General features: G+C 41.0%; 1 protein-coding gene across 4 annotated transcripts in view; it reads left to right on the top strand.

The window, feature by feature from the left end:
• Positions 1 to 22,735, top strand: part of RPS6KC1 (ribosomal protein S6 kinase C1) — a 127,247-nt gene that overhangs the window by 78,496 nt on the left and 26,016 nt on the right. For all 4 annotated transcript variants that reach the window (XM_074989988.1, XM_074989987.1, XM_074989990.1 and 1 more), the window contains 4 exons: positions 5,187 to 5,234; positions 6,683 to 6,815; positions 19,043 to 20,626; positions 20,898 to 20,987. In XM_074989988.1, the coding sequence (XP_074846089.1) occupies positions 5,187 to 5,234; positions 6,683 to 6,815; positions 19,043 to 20,626; positions 20,898 to 20,987 (1,855 nt within the window). The remainder of the gene's footprint in view (positions 1 to 5,186; positions 5,235 to 6,682; positions 6,816 to 19,042; positions 20,627 to 20,897; positions 20,988 to 22,735) is intronic.

Raw genomic sequence — 22,735 nt, 5'->3', positions numbered from 1 at the left:
AAACCCATGAGCAGTTTTTAAATTGGTGTGTTGTATTCTACAAATGAACAAATCCTGTCTGAGGGTTAAAGAAGCTATTATTTTGTCCTTTATGCTGACAGCTTCATTACTGATTGGCCTACTGTTGGTATTTAAAAAAAATGTTTGGCTCCTTATGATCTTTGTGCATGCAACTATAATATTAATACAGAGCTATAGAACTGTTCATTAAGAAGTGAGTTTAAATGAGGTTGATGCATGAGATACAGATGTTAAATGCAGACATTCCTTTTGGTATACAGTTGTATGGCTAATAATTTCTAAGTGGCTAAGCTCTTGTTAGCAAGAGTGCTGGTGTGTTAAGAATGGCCCTATAAATAACTTTAAGAGCTGAAGTTGAAGGTGCTTTTTTAAATACTATTGTTAACTAAACATTATTGCCAAACAGATGGAAAGCGTTCACCAGCCTGATGTTTTTAGGTCTAATTATATTATCACCAGTCCTGTACGGCTCAGTTGAAGAGGTGTATCCAGAGGCCAATTTATAATCATTTAGCCAACACCTGTTTGGGAGAAATTGACAGTCAAAGGGCAGATTTTAAAAAAAAAATCACATATGTTCTTGTATTTATTGCCTCAATGTGAAGAGTACCTACCTAGAAATAAACTTGGTGAAAGAAGACAAAATGACTGTGAACACAACATTCTCTTTCTATAATTTTTATCTGTCTTAATTTGGCATATCTTGTACGTTTTATTTTCGGCCTTGTGGTGAAGCAAGGATAGTAAAAGGAATGTTTCTGCTGTGATTTGTTCAACTGGCTTGTATTGTTTCTGAGAGCCCTATACAGCCAGCTTACAAAATCACCATGAAAATTCACCTACATGGGCACATTATCTACTCACCAGCCTTCCCATTATGATGAAAACGACATTCAACACATCCGTCAGAAAATATAATCCGTTGAGTGGGCAAACAGTGTTTTCAGAGGCTGCTTATAAAATAGTTATAGCCTACACTGCATAAGCTCTTGTTTTAAAACCTTCATCTTAAAACAATCATGTATTTTTGTTCATTGTGCTGTGGGTGAGTATTACAGGTGGCTCTGGTAGTGACCTCTGTGCTTAGGCTTCCATTAGAAGAGATTCTTGTATCCCTTCCTTAAGAAGATTGAACACATTCTGCTTGCAGCAGCAGACCTTTGAAATTAGGCAGTGGGAAAGTTCTGGGCTAGAGAAGTGTGATGAAATTCTGTTCAAGTTTAGTGGAGTAATACATTATTAAAAATTAATTTCCCTCCTCTTGCATGTGTGACTCTGTAAAATGCTGGCAGTCTGCCCACGTAATTGAGTATGAACTTTCTAAAGAGCTCAGCCCATGGTGCTGTTAGTTACTTTACTGGGAATAACTGTGAGCTGCTACAGGGCACCATTATCCTTGGACCCAGCACATGGCTTCAGCATTCCGTTTCATTCCCCTCATGGGTGCCACATGGGACAGGATCTTCGCTCAGCTCACAAACGGTAGGGAGGGCTTGGCGGGTTTCCCACAACCGCGAAGCCAGCACGTAGTCCTAGCAGGCCGTCCCTCTTTCGGGGAATGCCACTGGGGGCAGTAGTGCTCTGCTTCCCAGAAGTGTGGTGGGGATGAGGAGAGGAGCTGGGATGGCCTGCTCCTGGACACAGCACATTGTGCACTGGCCTATTACCTCCCTGGAATGTCTTCTCTGGTTATCAGCTAATGTAGTTAGTCCTGTAGCAATCTGTGCTGCAGTACTGACGGTTGCACCAGTAACAGTACATGTGGCGTTTACTGTCATTTTGTGAATGTTTCGTTTGGCAGGCTAAATAATGCTTGCGTGTAATTTTTTTTCCCCAAGTGTAACTGGGTTTATATAACATAACAGTGTGAAAAAATTTAAAGCATGACTATATTTGTTATGAAAATCAAATACAGCTCAGCCTGCACACCCTCTACCTATTTGCTCGTCAAGAATTGGGGTTATACCACTTTAGGTTTTTGTACAGAACTGGAATTCTTCAGGTGTGCCTGAGTGTGCCTGAAATTCAAGGTTAACACACTCAAGTGTGGGGGTTTGACAAGAGATCTGGAGAACTCTAGTTCCCTAATGTTTGAAAGACAGTCCTCAAATCTCCAGAAGTATCAACACTTAATAACTAGTTAGACTCCTGCTCCTAGCATCCGTCATGTCCCTAAGTTACTCATGAAATTGTCAGCAATGATGTGGCTGCAGCAGAGGCAGCACTCTGTGATGAAGAGTTCCTTTTCAATGATGTCTCCTTTCTGCAATGAACCCCTTTTTCCCTAAATCAGTATTCTCTTTCCATAAGACTGATGTTGGAGTTCTGACGGTTGGATTTCCCTGCAGCAGTCTTTGTTACCAGTTATAAATGCACCAAAACAATAAGGTTATGGAGGAATTCAACAGCAGTGATAGAAGAGGTGATTAGGGCATTACAAATCTGTAGGTGTTGCTATTCCTGGTAGGAGTTAGAACAAGGCATGTTGTCATCGTGCATGATTTGGTTTGCTTATTCCAAAACAGTCTTCAGTTTGACTTCCTAGAAGAGATCATTAACCTCACTCTTAAAAACAAACAACAACAGAAACAAACCATCCAATGCTTCCACAACAAAACAGGGAACCTATAGGAAGGGAACAAAATCTAGCGTCAGGAAAACCAGTCGTGTTGGGAGAAGAAACAGTTGGACTTACATGGGCTACGTCTACACTACGAGATAAATTTGAATTTATTAATATAGATTTTGTAATGCTGGATTTTATAAATTTTGAGTTTGACTATTCTCACCTCCCTACATGCTCCTCACAAAGTCGACTTATTGCTTACAAACATCGACTGTTGCAGCAGTGCATTGTGGGAGCCTATTCCACAGTTCCCTCATCTTTATAGCACTCTGGGTGTTTTTGCTGGTGCAGCATGGGGAAAAGATGCCTTGCCAAGTGGTTGTTGATATTTGACATCATCTTCCCACATTGCATTGCCCTCATTCCCCTCTGGTGGTAGGCAAATGTCCCTTTTTCCAGGTGGCAGGAAAGAAAGTAGGGCATCAGCAAAGATCTCCAAATGAACAGAAATCTATCTTCTATAACTGAATTGCTTTTTTTAAAAAAACTATAGTTGAGGGAGGGTTTTTGGCTTCCCAGTCCATCATACAGCTTTTGTGCATGATCTGTCTTCTCAACTGGCCCTCCTCTGACTGTCCTTTCTCCCTTGATTACATCTGATCCCTGAAAATAATACAGGGACAATGCAAAGCATGAAGAAAGCGTAGATAGTAAAAGTTTTGAAAAAATAGTTTTGGTGGGGGAGGGCTTTTGGGTTCCAAGTTCATTATACGGGTTCTGTGCACAGTCTGTCTTCTCAGCTGGCCCTCCACCCACTTGTCCCTGTATGAAGGGTGTCCGAGATTAGAAGTAAGAGGATAGAAAAGGCTTGGAAAAAAGACTTTTGGCTTTCTTCTTCAGTACGCAGACATTGCCAACACAGGGGATGGGGCTTGCCAAATTCCATTGCCATGGGGGGAGGGGTTGGTATTCGGGAGGTTGAATGGCCACTTGACATGGCACCCGAAAATCTTTTTTGGTGGTTGGGGTGCCAGGTCCGTGGCTCGAAGGCCACTTGAACTGTTCCTCCTGGGCAGCTGCCAGGCCCTGCAATTTGTAGCTACCGGTGAAGACTTCCCCCAGTGACTGCTAGCCCCTGGGGTCCTTGTTGTGGCAGGGAGCATGGGGAAGTTGAGTGGGAGGCCAGCCGAAGGAGTCCCTCTGCCCTCCAGCAGCAGCAAGACCCTGAAAATCTTAGCTGCTCGGAGAGACTTCTCACCAGCAACAGCCAGGCCCTGAAAATATTTTTGGTGGGGGGCCAGTTGAAGCAGGCCCAGTCAGCATCAAGGCCCCAAAATTTTTTCCTGCCCTTGGAGCCCTCACCGTGCATAAGCCAGGACATGGTGCATGGTCAGCACTGAACTGCAGGCATGTCCTTTTGTTGGGTCAGGGGCTAGCCATGTGATGTGTTTGGGTGCAGGAAAGACCTCAGCTGCATGGCACCTATGGGGGAGAGAGAGGGGACCTACATAAATGTAAAGCTCTGAGAAGAAGTTTCTCAGCCCCTCGTACAAGCACGACCCCCCCACAACAGCCCAGCAGCCACGTGGTGCGGTGGGGCAGCGGCTGGCACCGGGCAACTCAAGAAAAAAAAATACCAAGTGCTCATCTAGCAGAGGTTGAGACAGAACCATGAACTCCTTGCAGGGGATATTTGTAATGGATAGATGTGCTCGCAGTGCTAATAGCAAAAAAAAAATAAAATAAAATAAAAATGACGTTTCTCAGCCTCTCACACAAGCATGACCCCATAGCCATGGTCCCGCATGGAAATTCACAGTCTTCCTGTTACCTAATTCCTGTGCACCTGGAGAGCAGTGGAGATGGAAGTGGCCAGAGCAGAGCATTGTGGGGTATCTATGGGACACCTCTGGAGGCTAATGAATTCCAATTTAAGACATGGCGCTTCCACACTGGCCTTTATTCAAACTTATAAAGTCCAACTGGATGCAACATCCTGCTGGTTTCGATGATGTAATGACATCAATATTAGTGCTTCCTAAATCGAGCTAATGGTATTTACAGTGAAGACAGTGACATTGTAGTATCGAGCTAATGGCTTTTAAATTTGAATTTATCTTGTAATGTAGACACAGCTCTGAAGGAACAGTGCTCTTCATGCAGTTACCGTAACTTGAATTCTATTAATTATACCCTCACTCATAGATATTTTTTGGGGTTAGACAATTGTATTAGATAAGTACCAAATTAGATTTTTGTCTTTATAAAGCTGAGCAAACCCATGAGCAGTTTTTAAATTGGTGTGAAGATTTTTTTTTTTTTTTGTTAAATGGCATTTTAACTTTTACAAAGTTGATTGATAACCAGATGAAGTTTCTGAAGTATTCGGGAGACATTTTATGTCCTCAAGCATGCTTTTGTCTTTAAAACAAATCCATGAAGGTTTTTACTGATGTATTATCAGAGGGATTTTTGTATTTTAGTGTGCCCTCTTCTGTAGAAATGTTCAGTAGTTGATTTTGAGTTGCCTACTATTAAGTAGCTTTGTATAAATGGAAAACTTAAAATTATTTTTTCTTTAAATTATGTATTTGTTTAGGTTTTACTTGTCATGGATACTAGAACACAGCAGACTTTTATACTGAAAGTAAGTAGAATCTTTATATTTGCTTTAAACATCTTGGGCTGCTAATTTACCTCATGCAAAGAAAATGTTTGTTATTTTTATGGTTGCATCACTGTGAATTTTACTGGCACATTAACATTTCTGTCTGCTAAATGTATTTGAAATACATTTTCACTTTCTGCCATCTCCTTTCTTTCTCTCTGTAGTTCTAGTATCCAGACCATTAGCCCTGATCATGATATTGGCATGGTCATTGAGATGAGTATCTCAGCAGTCTTCAGTGAAGTATCAGATGTTAGAACAAAGAGGCATAAATTAGGAAGAAATTTCTCTTATACACAAGCTGCCCCATAACTGTTCACTAGAGGTCTTATTGCTTGCACCTCTGAAGCATTAGATACTGGCTACCCTGAGAGACCGAATATTTGCAAAGTAGAAGAGGGAGAGCTGTGTTAGTCTGGAGCTGCAAAAAAAAGATGTCCTGTGGCACCTTATAGACTAACAAATTTTTGGGAGCATAAGCTTTCGTGGGCATCTGACAAAGTGGGTCTTTGCCCATGAAAGCTCGTGCTCCAAAAAATCTGTTCGAATATTTGATGTTCCGAGCCAGTAGGACAATTCCTATGTTCTTAACACTACAGGATTCTGTGATGTGACTACACCATAGCTAATTGCTGAAACTTTATTTCCCCCGTAGTTTCAGGTATACTATGTGCACATGCTGTATACTGTTCTAATTCTCTTTATTTTGCTTTAGAAATCCCAGCACATATTATGCACAGAAAAGCATTACATTTATAATGCACAAATGGCTATTTGCAAACTATATAAATTCAGATATTGGACCCTAGGTAAACATCCACATTACATCTACAGTCAGAGGAGATTAACTGTATATTTTCCATTTAATGTCTAACATCTTATCAATATAACACTACCTCATGCTTATCTCCCACCCCCTCTGTTCCAGTAACATCATCTGTGTGCCCTGTTCCAAAATCATTACCTCTTCAGGCGCTGAGTCTTTTCCTATCTTTTTTTTTTAAGTACGGGGAATTATAAGGGTAACATGTGAATCTGGGGTGTTCTTTTGTCTCTAGAACTTACACTGATTTAACAACATCTTTTGCTTAAAACATTTTTTGTTTTTGTTTTTTTTTTAAAAAAAAAAAAGGGTCATAGGGAAATAACTGAGTGTCATCCTGATGACTTAGTTTGAGATAGATTCTAATAAAAACATTGACCCATGTAATTGATTTTAATGGCAGCTTTGTGCCATCTTCTGTTCTCTGGAAATGCGCCAGATGCCATCAGCAGAGCCTCGGGGGACTGAGGGGCATAGAGCAGCAGATGAGTGGTTTCTCTGAAGCCCAGAGTAACTCGGATAGATTAGTTTGGTTGATAAACACAGAGCACAGCAGGCTCCAAAGGCAACTGAGGGTACAACTGACCTTTTTGTTCTCTGTCAGGGTCTAAGGAAAAGTAGTGAGTACGGCAGGAACAGAAAGACCATCATTCCCCGCTGTGTGCCCAACATGGTGTGCCTGCACAAGTACATCATCTCTGAGGAGTCTGTATTTCTTGTGCTGCAGCACGCAGAAGGTTTGTCTGTGGTTTAAGTACATTGAAATAAAACCTCAAGATTGCAATCAAGGCTAAATTTAAATGTCAAATTAATATCTGAGATACTTTTCAAAACAAAATATCTGCTGTTTTAGAATAAAGAAGCCATATAAAGAATGGATCCCCTCACCATTATTCCCATTTTGAATTTCTCAAAAAGCTTCTGTGTTGTTTGTGCATTACTAATCATTTATTTTCCACAGGATGGAAAGTGGTTTGGCTGAAACTAGCGATCTGTGGTGTGAAAAAGTCATCTCTAGGAAACTGTCTTTTCGCTACTTTTGTGATCTTGGGCAAATATATCTTTTTAATGTTATGCAGTTAAAATAGGAAGTATTCCCATAAGAATTTAATAATTGCCTTTTTAAAAAACAAGAACATTTGACTATTACTTAACATTAAATAGTTGGATACATGTGTTTAAGAAAATAGTCAGTGGTGTCATACTGGAGTTCAAAGCAGAGCCACAGAGTTGTGCCTTCAAACTGTAAAATTCCTGTTGGTTTGTTTTTTTGTACAGGGAACAGGTGGCAAAAATAATTGCATTTTTTTTCCCTCTTTGGATTTAAATATTCTCCAATTTTAATTACTACTATTTTGTGTAGAATGAGCACAGAATATAAATTTCGATTATGCTCATGTATTTTCTCCATTTTAAGAGATGCCACTAATTCAACCAGAATAGGGGAATGCAAGGCACTGAATAGTTTATTGAGAAGATAAGCTTTAGAGTAAATATTACTCCTTTGTTTTAACTATTTAGGATTTGCCCGTGCACATGCCACTTTTGACACATAAGGGACCACAGGCTAATGAAAGTTAACTCTGTAACATGAAGTTACTTATGTCTGTGGTATGTTTTGTTTATTTTAGACTTGACTGTACAATGGTGCATGAAGAAAGACCTTAGGTTAATGGGGCAAACTCGGAGGGTTACAAAGTAACTACATAAATTCTCTATTCCCTGAAGAGACCTTCCTAGGAATTTAAAAGCTATCAGTTGACTTCTGACTTGAATCTGTTTTGGTAGTTTTATACTGAATTTTTGGCGAAGCTTAGAAAATGGTTGAGATTTTTTTGCTGTAGATGGACTACAGTTCCAAACAGTCTGCAGAGGCAAATGGTGGGGGAGAAAAAGTGTGTGTGTGTGTGGGGCGGGGGAGGAAATAATCTGATTATTAGTGTATCTTCAGGTACCTAGGCTTTTTAATTCTTTTGAGGAAAACCTTCCTTTGGTAGCACGGGGTGAAGATACACTGAGAAGAGGAAATGGTATTTCAGGGAGAATTATTAGGGTGGGTAATAACCAAACAGACAAAACAGAACTTAAAGAGCACAACAAACTTTCCCATTCCAGGCAATCTACTGGAAATAATTACTACTTCCCAGTAAGGAATATCTTCCTTTGGCCGTGATGAATGAAGAGGGGAAGAAGAGATGTTTCATACACAGAGCTCTTGTATACATGAGCAAACAAGTGAGCTGAATGTATTGGGAGGAACAGCTTTTAAAAAGAGGAAAACATATCTTGGTAGGTCAGGACAGAAAAACAAATCCAGTGGAATGTTACTGTCCTGGCCTTCTGATTCTTGGCGAAACCAACCATAACAAGCATGGAGTTCCCTAGACGAAATTAATTTGTTTAAACTGCTGCTATATCCCTACTTTGTATAAAGTGTATAGGGCGAAGGGGTTTCTCTCAAATCCCTTTTGTGTATTTGGAATAATAGAGCAGCATATTGCCAAGAAGTGGGTACGTGATAAGCTCGGTCACTGCTCAGTTAGGCTACATCTACACATCGGCGTTATTTTGTAATAATCCATTCTGGATTAGCAGTTCTGCAATACCTTATTTTGAAATAATACAGCTACACACAAGAATGCATTTTGAAGTAGCCCTCAGTTATTTTGAAATTACATGTCTGGACACACAGTGCCTATTTCCAAGTAGTGGCATTGGGCACCATTATGGCTTATTTAGAAACAATGTTATTCTGTGTCTTAATAGCATCTCTTTTGAAATAACTATTTTGAAACAGGCATTATTCCTCCTGCAGCAAGGTTTATGACATTAGAAATTATGTGCCTGCTATTTCAAATTTATTTTGAAATAGTGTATGTGGTGTACATGCTCACAGAGTTATTTTGAAACAGCCATTATTTCAAAATAACTTAACTGCATGTTACAAACATTGCATGTTACAAACATACACACCTGTACCATAGAACTGGAAGGGATCTTGCGAGGTCATTAAGTCCAGTCCCCTGCCCATTGAGAAGACCAACCACCATCCCTGTCAGATTTTTATTTTATTTTTGTCTATTTTTTAGTCTATTTGCCCCAGATCCTGAAGGGCCCCCCTCAAGGATTGAGCTGACAGCCCTGGGTTTATAAGGTCAATACTCAAACCACTGAGCCATGATTCCTTTTTAAAACATGCTAATTTAGAGTCAGTTTGTGTCTATTGTGAGCCAAATGTAAATGAAAAACAATTGCATGTAAAAAGTAAGAAACATTCCTTTATAAAGACGTAGTTGTGTATATATGGAAAAGCATGCCAAAGAACGTGTTGTAAATAAGAACTCATTCATTGTGACCTAAATCTCAGCTTTACAAAGTTAAGCACGAGCAGAACCTAACAGCCTGAAATCACCCTAAACTTCTCCTTCAGCATGTCTCGTCTCTCCTTGAATGATGTACTGGAGTGATAGCACACAGGAGCTGTACCACCACCAATTCTAATTCACCTTCCCTTGAGGCACAGCAAAATGGTCAAGGCTCTACCTCCATCATCCAAACTCCAAGTGACCCTAACTTACTATTGTGGTGGTTGATTTATTTACATCTCAGTACTGCCTAGCTGTCTCAACTGATGCCCGTGGTTCTTTTGTACTTGCTGCTGTACATACACTTGATAAGAAACAGCCCTTTGCCCCGAAAGATTATAGTAGAAATAGACAAGACAAAGGGTGAGGGAAAGGAGTGGTGCTCCTATTAAAAAGAGGGAACTGAGGTACGCAGTGACCTTGGGACTTGCCCAAGTCTATGCACAGGGAGAGAGCCAGGAGTTGAAAGCAGATCTTCAGAGACCCTGTCAAGAGCCTTATTTAGAAGACCAACCTTCCTCCCTGTTGATGAAGTTAAAAAAAATAGCCATTGTGTTTCTGGTATCTGTGCTGATTCTCCGACATCAGCCCTCAAAGTGCTCCAGCTCATCTGGATTCCCAGGCCGAAGATCACTTTCCATGTCTGTCTTAGTAAAGTGTAGCTGGAACTGTGTGAGAGCAAAAATGGTTGGAATCCTGATTGTCCTGAGTGCCTAGGGTTTGAGAGTCTTTTTATTTTAAATAAAAAAAAAAAAAAAAAAAAAAAGCCAAGAAAAATAACTGGCAGGTAATTGACACCCTGTATGGGAATTTTGACATGGACATGGTCAGTGGCTGACTTGTTGGACTTTGTAGATATAGAGCCCATGAGTGTAAAATAAGGTAAAGTTGTACTGTATTTGTATGGAAAAGTTAAGCTTTGTTACCAAGAACACCCTGGTGTTTAAATGACACAAGAGGCTCGTTGGTTAATAGTATCAGAGAGGTAGCCGAGTTGGCTTGTATCTTCAAAAACAACAAGAAGTCCTGTGGCTCCTTATATACTAACAGGTATTTTGGAGTATAAGCTTTTGTGGGCAGAGATCCGCTTTGTTAGAAGCTTATGTTCCAAAATATCTATTAGTCTATAAGGTGCTGCAGGACTTCTTGTTGTTGGTTAATGGCAGTCCAGAATCTTATACATTTCTAGGGTATACAGTCTTACCAAAATCTCTAGCAAGCAGGTTTTCTTAAACTATTGCTACCTCACACTTGTTCCTCTAAAAGCTATCACTCTCTCTCTTGTTTTTCAGGTTCCCCTTAATTAGTTAAAAGCCAAAACTTTCTTATTATTCTAAGTGCCAAGGTATGAGAATAGAGTTAAAATGCTGCATAGTCACTTACAGGTACTAGCACAGGGGTGGCCAGCCAGTTAGGGATTAAGAGCCACATGGATAGAGTACAAAGAGCCATGTATTATATATTTTATCTATCTGTGTAGATATAATACATATCTAGATAGATAAAAGCAAATATATAATGCATGGCTCAATGCCCTCCCCTAGAGCCAGGCACCACCAGCCCCTGCGCTGAACCAATCCCTCACCCCCTCTAGAACCAGGCACCCGCAGCCCCCACACACTGTAACCCAATGCCCTTCCAGAACCAGGAACCCCCTGCTCTAACTCAGTGCTCTCCTGCTCCCCAAGAGCCAGCCACCCTCAGTCCCCCCACTCAAACTCAATGCCAGCAACTCACTGGAGCCAGTGCCACTGCTGCCCAGCACGTCTCCCATCAAGTGCTGGGGGGGGTGTGCAGAGCAGGAAACAATGCTCCTGGTGTCCACATTTCGTTGCTCAAAGAGTCACGGGTTGGACACCCCTATACTAGCATTTTTGCTCACAGTTGGAAAAAATAAAGCAGACACAGTGTGCTCTGCATTCACCTCTGGCGATGGATAAAAGCCTCAGAGGCAAAGCTTGTTTCCATGTAAACGCTTAAAGCTGTGTCTCACCCCTGTATTCAAACTTCAGAAAGTTTGTTCCTTTAGAAAGGAGCACTGAGCTAATAGAGCATTTGGTTTATATGTTTGCCCCCCGGCTGGTTTATCATGCTTCCAGATCAGTTGTAACCTTAGGACAGCGGTGTCCAATAGGAATTCAAAGATCTCTGCACTTCTGGCTGTCGTCTTTTTACGTATTCACCATGTTTCTTTCCCTCCCAGTCCTGCCCCGCTCTCCTCCAAAGCCAGGCACCCCCCATATGCCCCACGCTCTCAGTGCCCTACCTCAGAGCCAGGCACTCACAGCCCCACCCACTTTCTAATTCAATGCCGACAACTCACCAGAGCTGCTGCCAGGGTTGCTGCCACCACATGCTTCTTCCAGCAAGCAGTGGGGCGTGAGCACAGAGCAGGTGGGCGGCTCTCCCCACACGCAGCTCTCAGGAGGAGCTGCATGTACAGGCTCCAAGAGCCGTGGTTTGGCCACCCCCATGTTTGCCACAACAGTGTCGTTTTCACTACATATGGTGAGTAGTGAATGTATACTGCATTAGGAAGTTCAACGGTAAAAATGTTATCCTGGAGAATAGAGTGGATCAAGATCTGTTCAGAAGAGATTGTAATATAAAAGTGACGGTTTATGTGCAATGATCTGGCTTCTGATTTTACACCCACTCTTTTTATTGCACTGTCAGGTTTAGAACTACACTAAAATCTCTGTTATCTGGCGTTCGTATAACCAGAAAGCTCACTTACCCAGTATTTCTGATATCTGCCAATACAGATCTTTAACCTAGGTATTGGGACTAGTACAGTGCCCAGCAAGCTGTGCGGTTGCATGCTGGGAACTCTATTTTACGCAAAAGAAGCAGAAGAGAAAAAGGCTGAAATCGGGGGTTTAGGGCAGGCCTACACTACGGGGAAGGTTGAATTAAGGCACACGATTTCAGGTACGTTAATTATGGAGCTAAAATCGACATACTCAATTTGGGCTTCTGCACCATCTCCACTAAAGCAGGTTGACGGGAACCTGTGCTCCCATCAGCTGCCCCCTCATTAAGAATAATGGAAGGAGTACTGCAGTATTGTGGCCCCACTAGGCTCACAAAATCGAAACTCCGGAAGCTCGACTGTGGCAGGTTGAGCTTCCCAGCAGCGCGGATGTACCCTTGTTCAAAAAAGCAGCTTCTGGGATGCGTCCTAGGGTCATTACAGATTCAGCTCAGACACCTTCTTCCTACACCTACAATGGTAAGTAGTAACAGAGAGTAAGCCGTGCTAATCTGTACACTATCAAAACAAAAAGCAGTCAAGTAGCACTTTAAAGACTAGCAAAATAGTTTATTAGGTGAGCTTTCGTGGGACAGACCCACTTCTTCAGACCATAGCCAGACCAGAACAGACTCAATATTTAAGACACAGAGAACCAAAAACAGTAAGCAAGGAGGACAAATCAGAAAAAGATAATCAAGGTGAGCAAATCAGAGAGTGGAGGGGTGGGGGGGAAGATCAGGAATTAGATTGAGCTCAAGTATAAATCTCAGGCCACGTCTACACTATGAGAGAAATTCGAATTTAAGGCAGGTAGCTTGATTGTACCAAGTGACACTCTTCACTGTAAATACCATTAGCCTGATTTAGGGAGCATTAATATCAATAGCATAATATCGTTGGAACTGGGTCGGTGTAGCGTAAAGTTTGAATTTAAGATTTTGAATGAAGGCTGGTGTGGAAGTGCCATGTCTTTGAATTGAATTCGTCAGCCTCCAGAGACTGACTGGTGCTCTTGCACCTGGCTTCCAGCTTCCCACCGCTCGCAGGAGCTGGGAACCAGGCAGCAGGGTGAGCACTGCCAGTGGTGGGGGTGAGGCAGGGCCCCGGCGGGAGGGTGCAGAAGGCAGGGCCAAGGGAACTCTGGGATAGATTTCCACAGTGCACTGCTGCAACAGTCGATGTTTGGCCACTCCATTGTGGCAGCACTAACTCGACTTTGTGGGAAGCGAGGATACTCAAAATCGAATTTATAAAACCCAGTGTTATAAATCAAATGTATCTGGTAGTGTAGATGTAACCTCAGTTAATCAGACTGTTCAGCTAACTGGTACTCCTGTTTCCCTAGCATTCTGGATCACTGAGCTTTTACCCAGAATTGGTGATGCTGTCATTCCTCTGAACACAGTTAATGGGGCTGGTGGATTACCTTATAAGCTCTTTTTGTAGTCACAAAATGTTAGATCAAAGGTGCCTGGGGATGAAGGGGAGCCATGGCCACATGTATCCCCCACCCCCAACTCTGGAAAAGTCAGGGACCCCCTTCTACCTCATTTCCAACTGCGGAGAAGGTGTAGCAAGGCGGCCCCCAGCTCACCCTGCTCTCTGGCCATGCGGCTTCACTTCCTGCTGGGAAATGTGGGGACAGTCCTCCTCTTCTCTGGAGCAATGTGGCTGCAGACTCCCCACAGCTGTCAGTGGGTGCAAGTGGGAGGGGTGGACTTCTGGTGCTGGGCAGCCCCTACCACTTTGGGAGCGCATGTGGGACCCTGGTGTGCCCCCATGTGTCACCTATGCATTAGATGACTTTGGAGAAGTGTGTCTGAGAGGGTCCACAGAGTTATCTGTTAGCTTTGTCAGAAAGCCCGTGGCGAGATCTGCTGTGGTGGAGAGCCAGTCTGATGTTAACAAGGCCTCAGTTTTTGTTGGCACTACCAAGGCCAGAAATTTGAGGAACAGATGCTTCAAAAACAGGCTGGGGGGCTTCTGTGGTAGTTTAAGTGGTTGTTGGAAACTGTCAAATCTCTTTAAGCATAAACAAACTGGAGGTCCTATCGGTCTGGAGAGCACTCAAGAAACTTCAGATTGAAGAGGCTTTCGGGGTATAGGAACCAAGGGACAGCAATTCAGCGTTGGCCTGTTTTTGCCAAATCAGGGACTCACTGGTCAGAATGGATGACGTCACTAGCCCTATAGAATCCATTGCCAGCCCTGAGAACAGAGGAGCGGATGTTTTGTCCTCGTCCAAAGGCTGCTTTAAAATTCTAGCTGTGTCCCAGTTGGTGTCAGAGGATGGGGCACATGCTCAGGCTTTTTTCTATGCTAACAAACTTTGTAGTGGTTTTTTCACTAGCAGAGTTAGGAACGATGAAGGCAGTAATCAATGTGGGACTATAACCACTTTCATGTTACAGTGATCACCGGGAACTCCTGCATCCTACGTACAGTAATCTTCACCGCTGTTACTATTGTCCTGCATTGGAGTTACTGCTTATGTTACGACAGTGCCCAGAAGTGAAGGTTGAGCACTGTACAAACTCCAGAATACATATTCTAATAAAAATGTTACATATTATGAAATTGGCTGGTGGCTGTATCTCCCCTTTTTTCAAGCTCTGGATTTTATTTTACTATTTTTTTAATTTATTTTTGCCAGCCGTAACAGGATCTGATACTTTATGCAGTTTGTGATCGAAGGAACAAAAGGAAGTGATGTCCTTTCTAGTCCTGGGAGTCTATGATTCTAGGTATTTTCAGCAGGGTGGAATATAATTGTTTTCACAAATCAGGACTGGTTGGGTTTTTTTTAACAGATGTTCTGTAGTTCTAAATGAATTATTTGGAGAAAGTTCTATGGCCTGTGTGATGCAGGAGGTCAGACTAGATCAGGGATGAACAAATATTTTACGCTGGGCTCTACTTTTTGTACTTGCAATTAGCAGGGTCCCCCAACCTGTCTAATGTAATTCAGACTAACAGAAATTATGATTTTGTTCATATGAGAAAAAATCTTTCAGCATGCGTAAGAAAACATGTACGTAGAATGTGCACTCATCCCTTGCTATATGAGTACAATTGGTTCCCAACTTTCTGCTTGTAGGCAAAAACCCATAAGAGGGATACTAAATTCCCATTAAAACACATGTAAAAGTCTCGGATTCGTTCAAAGTGCTTGTAATTTGGCGGAGTGGTAGCATGTGGTATATTAATCAGTATATAAGTGTGAATACACATACATGAAGACAGTAACATACATCAATATTTCTAATGAGATGGATGAGTCTGACACCCAGCAGCTGATTGTGTTGCAACCCTCTTTATGAAATTTCTCCCTGAAGGAGCCTGCCCCCCACTTTGCACAGCCCTGGACTAGATGACACAAGGGTCCCTTCTGGCCTTTGGATTTATGTATCTTAAAACCAGCTCTCCACCCCCTTTCCGCGAAGGTACAGGATTTGGGAATGATTGAAGAATGATTTGAGTAGATGTCTCTCAGTACTCCGTTTCTCTCACCTAAATCCTGTAATGTCCACGGTTTTCTGCTATAATCGTGTTCTTTGGGTGCTGGAATACATAGTCCTGTGTTGCAGACTTCTAGGGCAACTTAGATGAAGGTAAATGGTTGTTTTGGTGATACATCCCTTTAGTTTTTCAGGATGTGAAATTACAGTGGAACATGTCGGTAGATTGCACAAGTCAAAATTCAATGGGGTTTAGTTCCCCATGTAAACCAAAACTGAAGTCTGGTTCGGAAACAGAATTTACTGGTCGTTTAGGGTTTACTTTCATCCTCTTGATTCGTATCCTCTTGTCTTTGTTGCTGCTTTGAAATAGCAAACACTCACACCCACACTCTCCCTACAGAAACATTTGAAAGAAAATCTAAAAACTGTGGAACTACCAGGACTTTTTAGCTTCACTGCCTCTCCACTGTGCTTTTTAGCTTCACTGCCTTGCCACTGTGATTGCATTCAAATTGCCTATCGCTTTCTCTTACACTGACTTGTGTGTGAGTCACCTCTTTGAGGATACAGATCTAACCATCTGTCTGTCACGTGCCTATGCTGTCTGAGTGATTAGTATGTGCTGCGCTTTATGTGTATTGTTTGCCTTTTTCTGCATTAAAGTTCACTTTTAAAAGTATGTTTCCATTGTAGCTGCTCGGTATTGGGAGAGCCACGTCTATTCCTGGCTCTTCCACTGCCCTGGCATGTCATTGCGCAACTCACTTCACATATACCTCAGTTTCCACATTTAGACCACAGAGATGATAGTAGTATCAGAGCGGTGGCCAAATTAGTCAGTACCTTCAAAACCTACAAGTCCTGTGACACCTCATATCTGACGCAGTGGGTCTTCGCCCACAAAAGGTTATGCTCCAAATTGTCTGTTAGTCTATAAGATGCCACAGGACTTCTTGTTTTAGAGATGACACTAATCCTTATGTGTAAAGTATTTGAAGACAGGTGGAGGAAAAGTGCTACTGTCTATAAATAATTGAATGTTAATTGAAGTATGGACTAGAACTTGTGTATCTCGCCTCCCTAATCATTGGGCTATAAAGCAATTCTCTTGGCCTCTGAACCAATGAATCCGTAACTACTTATCCCAAGCATCACAGATTCAACAGATGGGATTTGAGAAACTTGCATCAAAGTAATCTCTAGCCCAGTGATCAAAACCTTCTTCTTCTGATGTTTCTGTTTATGGACCGAAACCATTTGACATGGACATGAATTCACAAAATGTTTTGGTCAACCAAATCTGCGTTTTTTTGTTTTTTTGTCAGAAAAAAGTTTTCACTGAAGAATTTCTCCTTGGCCTATTAAGTGTCAAATGCTATATTTTTTTTCCCTTGGCACTAGGAATTTATTAAGATACATTTTATTTGCAATACACTTTATTTCATTTACTATTGTAATGGTTCCTAGTAGCAAACAGAATGGGTGGATTTCCACTAGTGGTCTAAGATCCCACTTTTCAGGTGCACTTAACTTTTCTAAATTACTCCTAGATTGAACATTCATCGTTTGCGTAATCCAAAAGGTAGTTTTTGTGTTGGTTAAGTAATATTAAAAAAATAAACTTCTTCTGTCCTGCTTTGAAGTGATTTGGCCTTATGTAACTAAATAAATGGCCAGTGCTAGCTAGAAATGTCAAAAGTCTAATTACTTAACCCTCCCCTGGCTTTTTTTAAATCAAACTAGCTTTCAAGTAGGTATCACTCTGAAGATTTTTGCTGCAGTATTAATTTTTCCATGTTGCACTTAGGAAATACCTCATGTGTTTCTTGATACCAAGACACATTATTATACTTAGCATTGAAGTATCTATAACATAAAATGTCCACAATGATTGAATAGAAATTTTGTTGTAGAAACATTAGCTTTAGGAAGCTTAGTTCCAGGGGTTCTAATTTCTTGCAATTCTGTTGAAGCCTAAGTTCAGTTTCTCAGTGATACTTTTGTAGTTATTTAGCATGTTAGACAATATTTGACAAAGTGACTGAAACTTGCCTGTGTGGGCTGACTGCTGTAATTTTAGTTTTTATAGATTCCTGTGACAATATTAGCAAGGCTTGCTAATGGGTTTTCGTGATCTTACACAACACATGGTGGGAGGAGGGAGGAGATTATTTGTATGTCACTCATAAAGGCATAATTATATACCCAGATACAAATATCCCTCTTGTTTGACCCTGGATCGGGCATTTTCAGAAAGGAATAAAATTGTTGTTTTTCAGCATTGAACAGCATTTATTTACGTGTTTCCACTTGACCAGGAGGCCAGTCTTGAAATACTTACACATAAACAGCTATATGTATGAATTTGGACATTAGTCAAATGGTTTTTCATTTAGTTGCACTTAACTGTAAATCACAAAGTAATAGTTTTTCCGTAGTTTCCCACTGCAAGTAATTACTGAATCATAAACATTTTTCTCTTAAGCTCTTAAAAGGAGGAAGGCTGGTAATGAGAATAATTATTGAAGGATAGATAGAATGCCAATTTAAGCTGTTTTTACTAGTGTTAGAATAATAGTGTAAATTTGATTATTTTATCTTAAATTTAATAATTGGAAGCTAGCCTAACAATTTGCAGATGCCAACTAGGACTAAGGGAACTGGATTCACTGTTTAAAAAGCCTTAGCGTTTAGCCATAGATACTGATGTCTGTTATTGAAGTGCATGGGTTAAATCCATCCACATCCCCTTAAAAAAACAAAAAGTATAATATAGTAAGGGATCAGGAATGAAATCTTAAATTGGTGGGGTTGGGGAAGAAATTATCCTGATTTAGTAAACCAATAAGGTTATCTTTAAAAAAGAAAAAATAATCTATAGCCAACTTAAAGGTACAAATACCTACACAATTGAAGAGGGGGAAAGAACTGGGTAATGTTTCTTCCTTTATTCCATCCCTCCTTCATCTCCTGATGTCACTCAGAAGTTTGGCACTGTAGTTCAGAAACGTCTCGGGAAATGCAAAATGGTTAAGAGGAACCTTATTTTCCCTGATTCTTGTTCTCTCCTGAAACAGGAGCACCATTGTAATCCTGGAGCAACTTGTGAGAGATCATTTTGTAGGGTTTTAAACTTTTTTTTTCTATTTTAACAATTTTAAGATGCTGCTACTAATATGAATGTTTCAGTAAATTTTTTTTTGAATTGTAAGTAAGTCGACAGGGTCCCTCTAGCTATTCTCTATTGACATAGCAGTTCTAACCTCCTCTAATTGGCATAAGGAAGTAATTTGCCTTGGTGACTTGTGTATTTTATATCTTGTAATGAAACAGTTCTTTAAACTCTGAGTTCACTTGTGATGTTTCTTTTACTTCCTTTGTAGGAGGCAAACTGTGGTCTTACATCAGTAAATTCTTAAACAGAAGCCCTGAAGAAAGCTTTGAAATCCATGAACTCAAAAGTTCTCCTCAAATTCACCTGCATCTGCCAACCCCTAGCCCTAAAGACACTGGCAGTAGTGTTGACTCCAGAGGAAGCAGTGGGGAAAACATGCTGAGAGTCATACCCTTGAAGAGCAGCCTTACACCAAGTTCTCAAGATGATAGTAGTAATCAGGAAGATGGCCAAGAAGGTTCCCCCAAATGGACAGATTCTGGGTCAAGTTCAGAAGAAGAATGCACTACTAGTTATTTAACATTATGCAATGAATATGGGCAAGAAAAAATCGATACTGGCTCTTTAAATGAGGAGCTGGTGCTGAAACCAGAGGGAAGTGATCTTAAAACCAAAGACTTAGGATGCATACAGGCACATACATTAATTGGCAATGATAGCTTCCGCTCTCCGAGCACCTCTCGGGAACTAAAGTTTTTTTCTGAAGATGCTGACCCAGAAGTAATAAGTCCTCCTAGGATATCTGACTCGTTAAGTAAATCCAAGCACAGCCCTATGGAATTCTTCAGAATAGACAGTAAAGATTCCACCAGTGAACTTCTGGGGCTTGACTTTGCAGATAAATTGTATAGCTTAAAATCAGACTCTTTAAAACCATTTTTTTCTGCACCAGATCATGACAGGAGCCTTGAAACCATGGAAAGCAGGGTGGGCATTAGAGCCCATGACACAGTAAGCCGGGGTTCCAATGACTCTGTGCCAGTAATTTCTTTTAAAGATGCTGCTTCTGATGATGTAAGTAGTGTTGATGAAGGGAGGCCTGATCTTCTGATCAATTTACCTGGTGTATCTGAGAAAGTGGAAGAGGCAGCTGTGGTTAGGCCAAAAATGTTTACAAAGACTGAGATAGACATCCTGGAAAGCAAATTGTTAGAAACTCCTGATGTCTTGCAATTAAATAATAGTACAGAGCAATGCAAAACGCTTGATCAAAAGTTAAATCATGTGGTGCCAGAACTGGGCCAACCTGTTTCCAAGGAATCGGAAGGACAATATGATGTCACTCAGGAAATTGTCAGGACGCTATTTACATCTGACATTGATCTGGCTAGTTCAGAAGACGTGGCTCATTTTCAAGGACTTGAAGCAATTTCTTTTTCCTCATTAAATGCAACAAGCACAGAAGAAGATCTCTTATTTATTTCTAACACACTCTCAGGTGCTAAAGAGCGTAGCTCAGATGCAGGCGTTGTAAGAAATCAAGCAGTGTTGCTCTTTTCTGATCAAACTGAAGACTTTGATAAAGAGAAAACAAACTCTACTCTGTTACCGAAAGCTGAAAGAGGGACCTCGGTGCAGGGCAAAAGTGAAATTGCCCTAGAAGGAGAGAAGGAAATACATCAGATTTTTCAGGACCTCGACGAAAGACTAGCACTAACCTCTAGATTTCACATCCCAGAGGGTTGCATTCAAAGATGGGCAGCTGAAATGGTTGTAGCCCTTGATGCTTTGCATAGAGAAGGAATTGTGTGCCGCGATTTGAACCCAAACAACATCTTATTGAATGATAGAGGTCAGGAACTTTTGCAAATGCATTTCTTTCTATTCGCTGTTGCTTCCAATTAACTGGGTAGGCGTTTTATCTTGTAATTAGTATCTTCATTTCCTGTCTAGAGCTTCATTATCAGTGCAGCAAATTCACCCCCAGTAATAGCTTCTAGTACTTAATGATGCCATTATTCTTAATGATACTGTTTTTAGCTACAAAAGGAGTAATTACAGTTCACTTCTGTAGAAAATGGAAGGGAAAAATGTTTTGATTTCTCCTGTCGTTTTGTTTTTAGGACACATTCAGCTAACATATTTTAGCAGGTGGAGTGAGGTTGAAGATTCCTGTGACAACGATGCCATGGAGAAAATGTACTGTGCCCCAGGTTAGATCAATCACCTAAAATGTTTAACTTGAAAAACAGATTAGCACTTTTCATTTTTCTCATGGAGTGTTTTATATCCTACTTCTCTTTAGGATCTTAAGTTCATGCAGCATCTGATAGTCTGAAAGAAATCCTGTCTTGGAATCTGGCAGAGTTGGTAACTAAGCCACTGTTCCACTGACATATAGTTAGATACGTTATATGGTTCCTCTCTAAAATGCTGTTATATAGAACTTCGTTCTTTTTTTTTTTTTTTTTTAATTTTGTTTTTCTTAGGATATTTCCAGTTCTGAGCACGTGCCTGATCCCTGAAAAGGGCGGTTAAAGAAACAAAAGGAGTTCAAACTGAAGATGCCCCAAAAAAGATTTTAAAAATACAAACTCAGTATTAATATGCAATAATTGAAAACTAATCTTTAAATATGAAACTGTTGTAAACCTTTAAATATTTGAGCCATCTGTTATGACCAAAACTGGGTTTTGAAGTAGTTTAGACAGAGGTATTTTTTTTTAGAACCATTTTCATTAAACTGAGTGGGAGAAATGTGTGTCTTAGTTTTCTGGTAAACGGTGTGCTTCAAAATGAAAACCCCTCATTTTATTTTCTGTTGTTACAATGGTCAAGTAGTAATGTCTGTTAAACAATTTCACTTATGACATTTTGAAAATCAGGTTATAGATTAGCTTAAAAGAACAGACTATTGAAAATCCAAATTAATTTAAGGGCTAAGATGTTTCACTTGGACGCTCTGTCCGTAGATGAACTGTTTCAGGATCCATGAGCAAAATCTTTTCAGCTGCTTGAGCTCTCTGTGAATGGGGAAAGCTTTCTCTTTTTAAAATTTGGAATGTCCCATATGCTTCCTGCCAAATTCGCAAACAGCTTGGACTTTTGAAACTTGGCATGCAGGTGGCCTGTGACTAAGGCATGTACAAAGTTAGGGGTCACTCTTGATAAAGGTTGGTTGAATGGTACTGTAATAAACCATTTACAAGATGGCCTCGAAACTTGTTAACTTAACAGTGAGTAGCACTTCACTCTGTGAGAGTCAGTCCCCATAAAATCAAATGGAGCAAGGGGCTCCTCAGGGTGGATAAAGATGGTGGAATATGGTCCAGTGGAACCCTGCACTGTGAAATTGAACTTCCTCTGCCCAGCCAGGCTTGCACAGAGACTGCTGCTGGGCCAATTAATAGGAGAAAAATTGTAAATGCCCCTCAATTACAGTCAAATAGTCTTTTTGTATTTTAAACCCACACAAAGCTCCTTACCAACCTTAACCTCAGGAAAAGGTCTGTGTCGCTAATTGGGAACACTTCTGGAGGGGTCTTTGCATTTGGTCAAAATGCCATAGGCTGTGGGGCGGGGGAGGATGAATAGAGGTGGAGGTCCCTAGCTAAATCAGTTTGGCTACTGCCAGAGCAGCCTGGAGCATTGCTCTGGCTGCATGGTTCCAATGCCACTGAAATTTGACCTGGCCAGAAGCAGAGCGGACAGAGTGATAGCTGGGCCAAATGTTAGTGATTTGGCATTGTGCCCTGAGTCACATCACTTCTGAAATTGAGTCAGGTGAAATGGTGTGAGTTGACATGTAAGAAGCCTATTCCTATAGGGCAGAGTGCAGGGGAATCATCTGAGAACTCTGTTTTTGGGGGCACTGGCACTGTCTGGGTAAGAGAAGGGAGACTTGGCGTGTATCTATGCTGTAATTAAATACCCACAGCTGGCCCATGTCAGCTGACTCTGG

The sequence above is a fragment of the Carettochelys insculpta genome, chromosome 3 (assembly GCF_033958435.1).
Source record: "Carettochelys insculpta isolate YL-2023 chromosome 3, ASM3395843v1, whole genome shotgun sequence".
Lineage (NCBI taxonomy): Eukaryota > Metazoa > Chordata > Testudines > Carettochelyidae > Carettochelys > Carettochelys insculpta.
The sequence above is the reverse complement of the archived record's forward strand: the minus strand, read 5'-3'. Positions and strand labels throughout refer to the sequence as shown.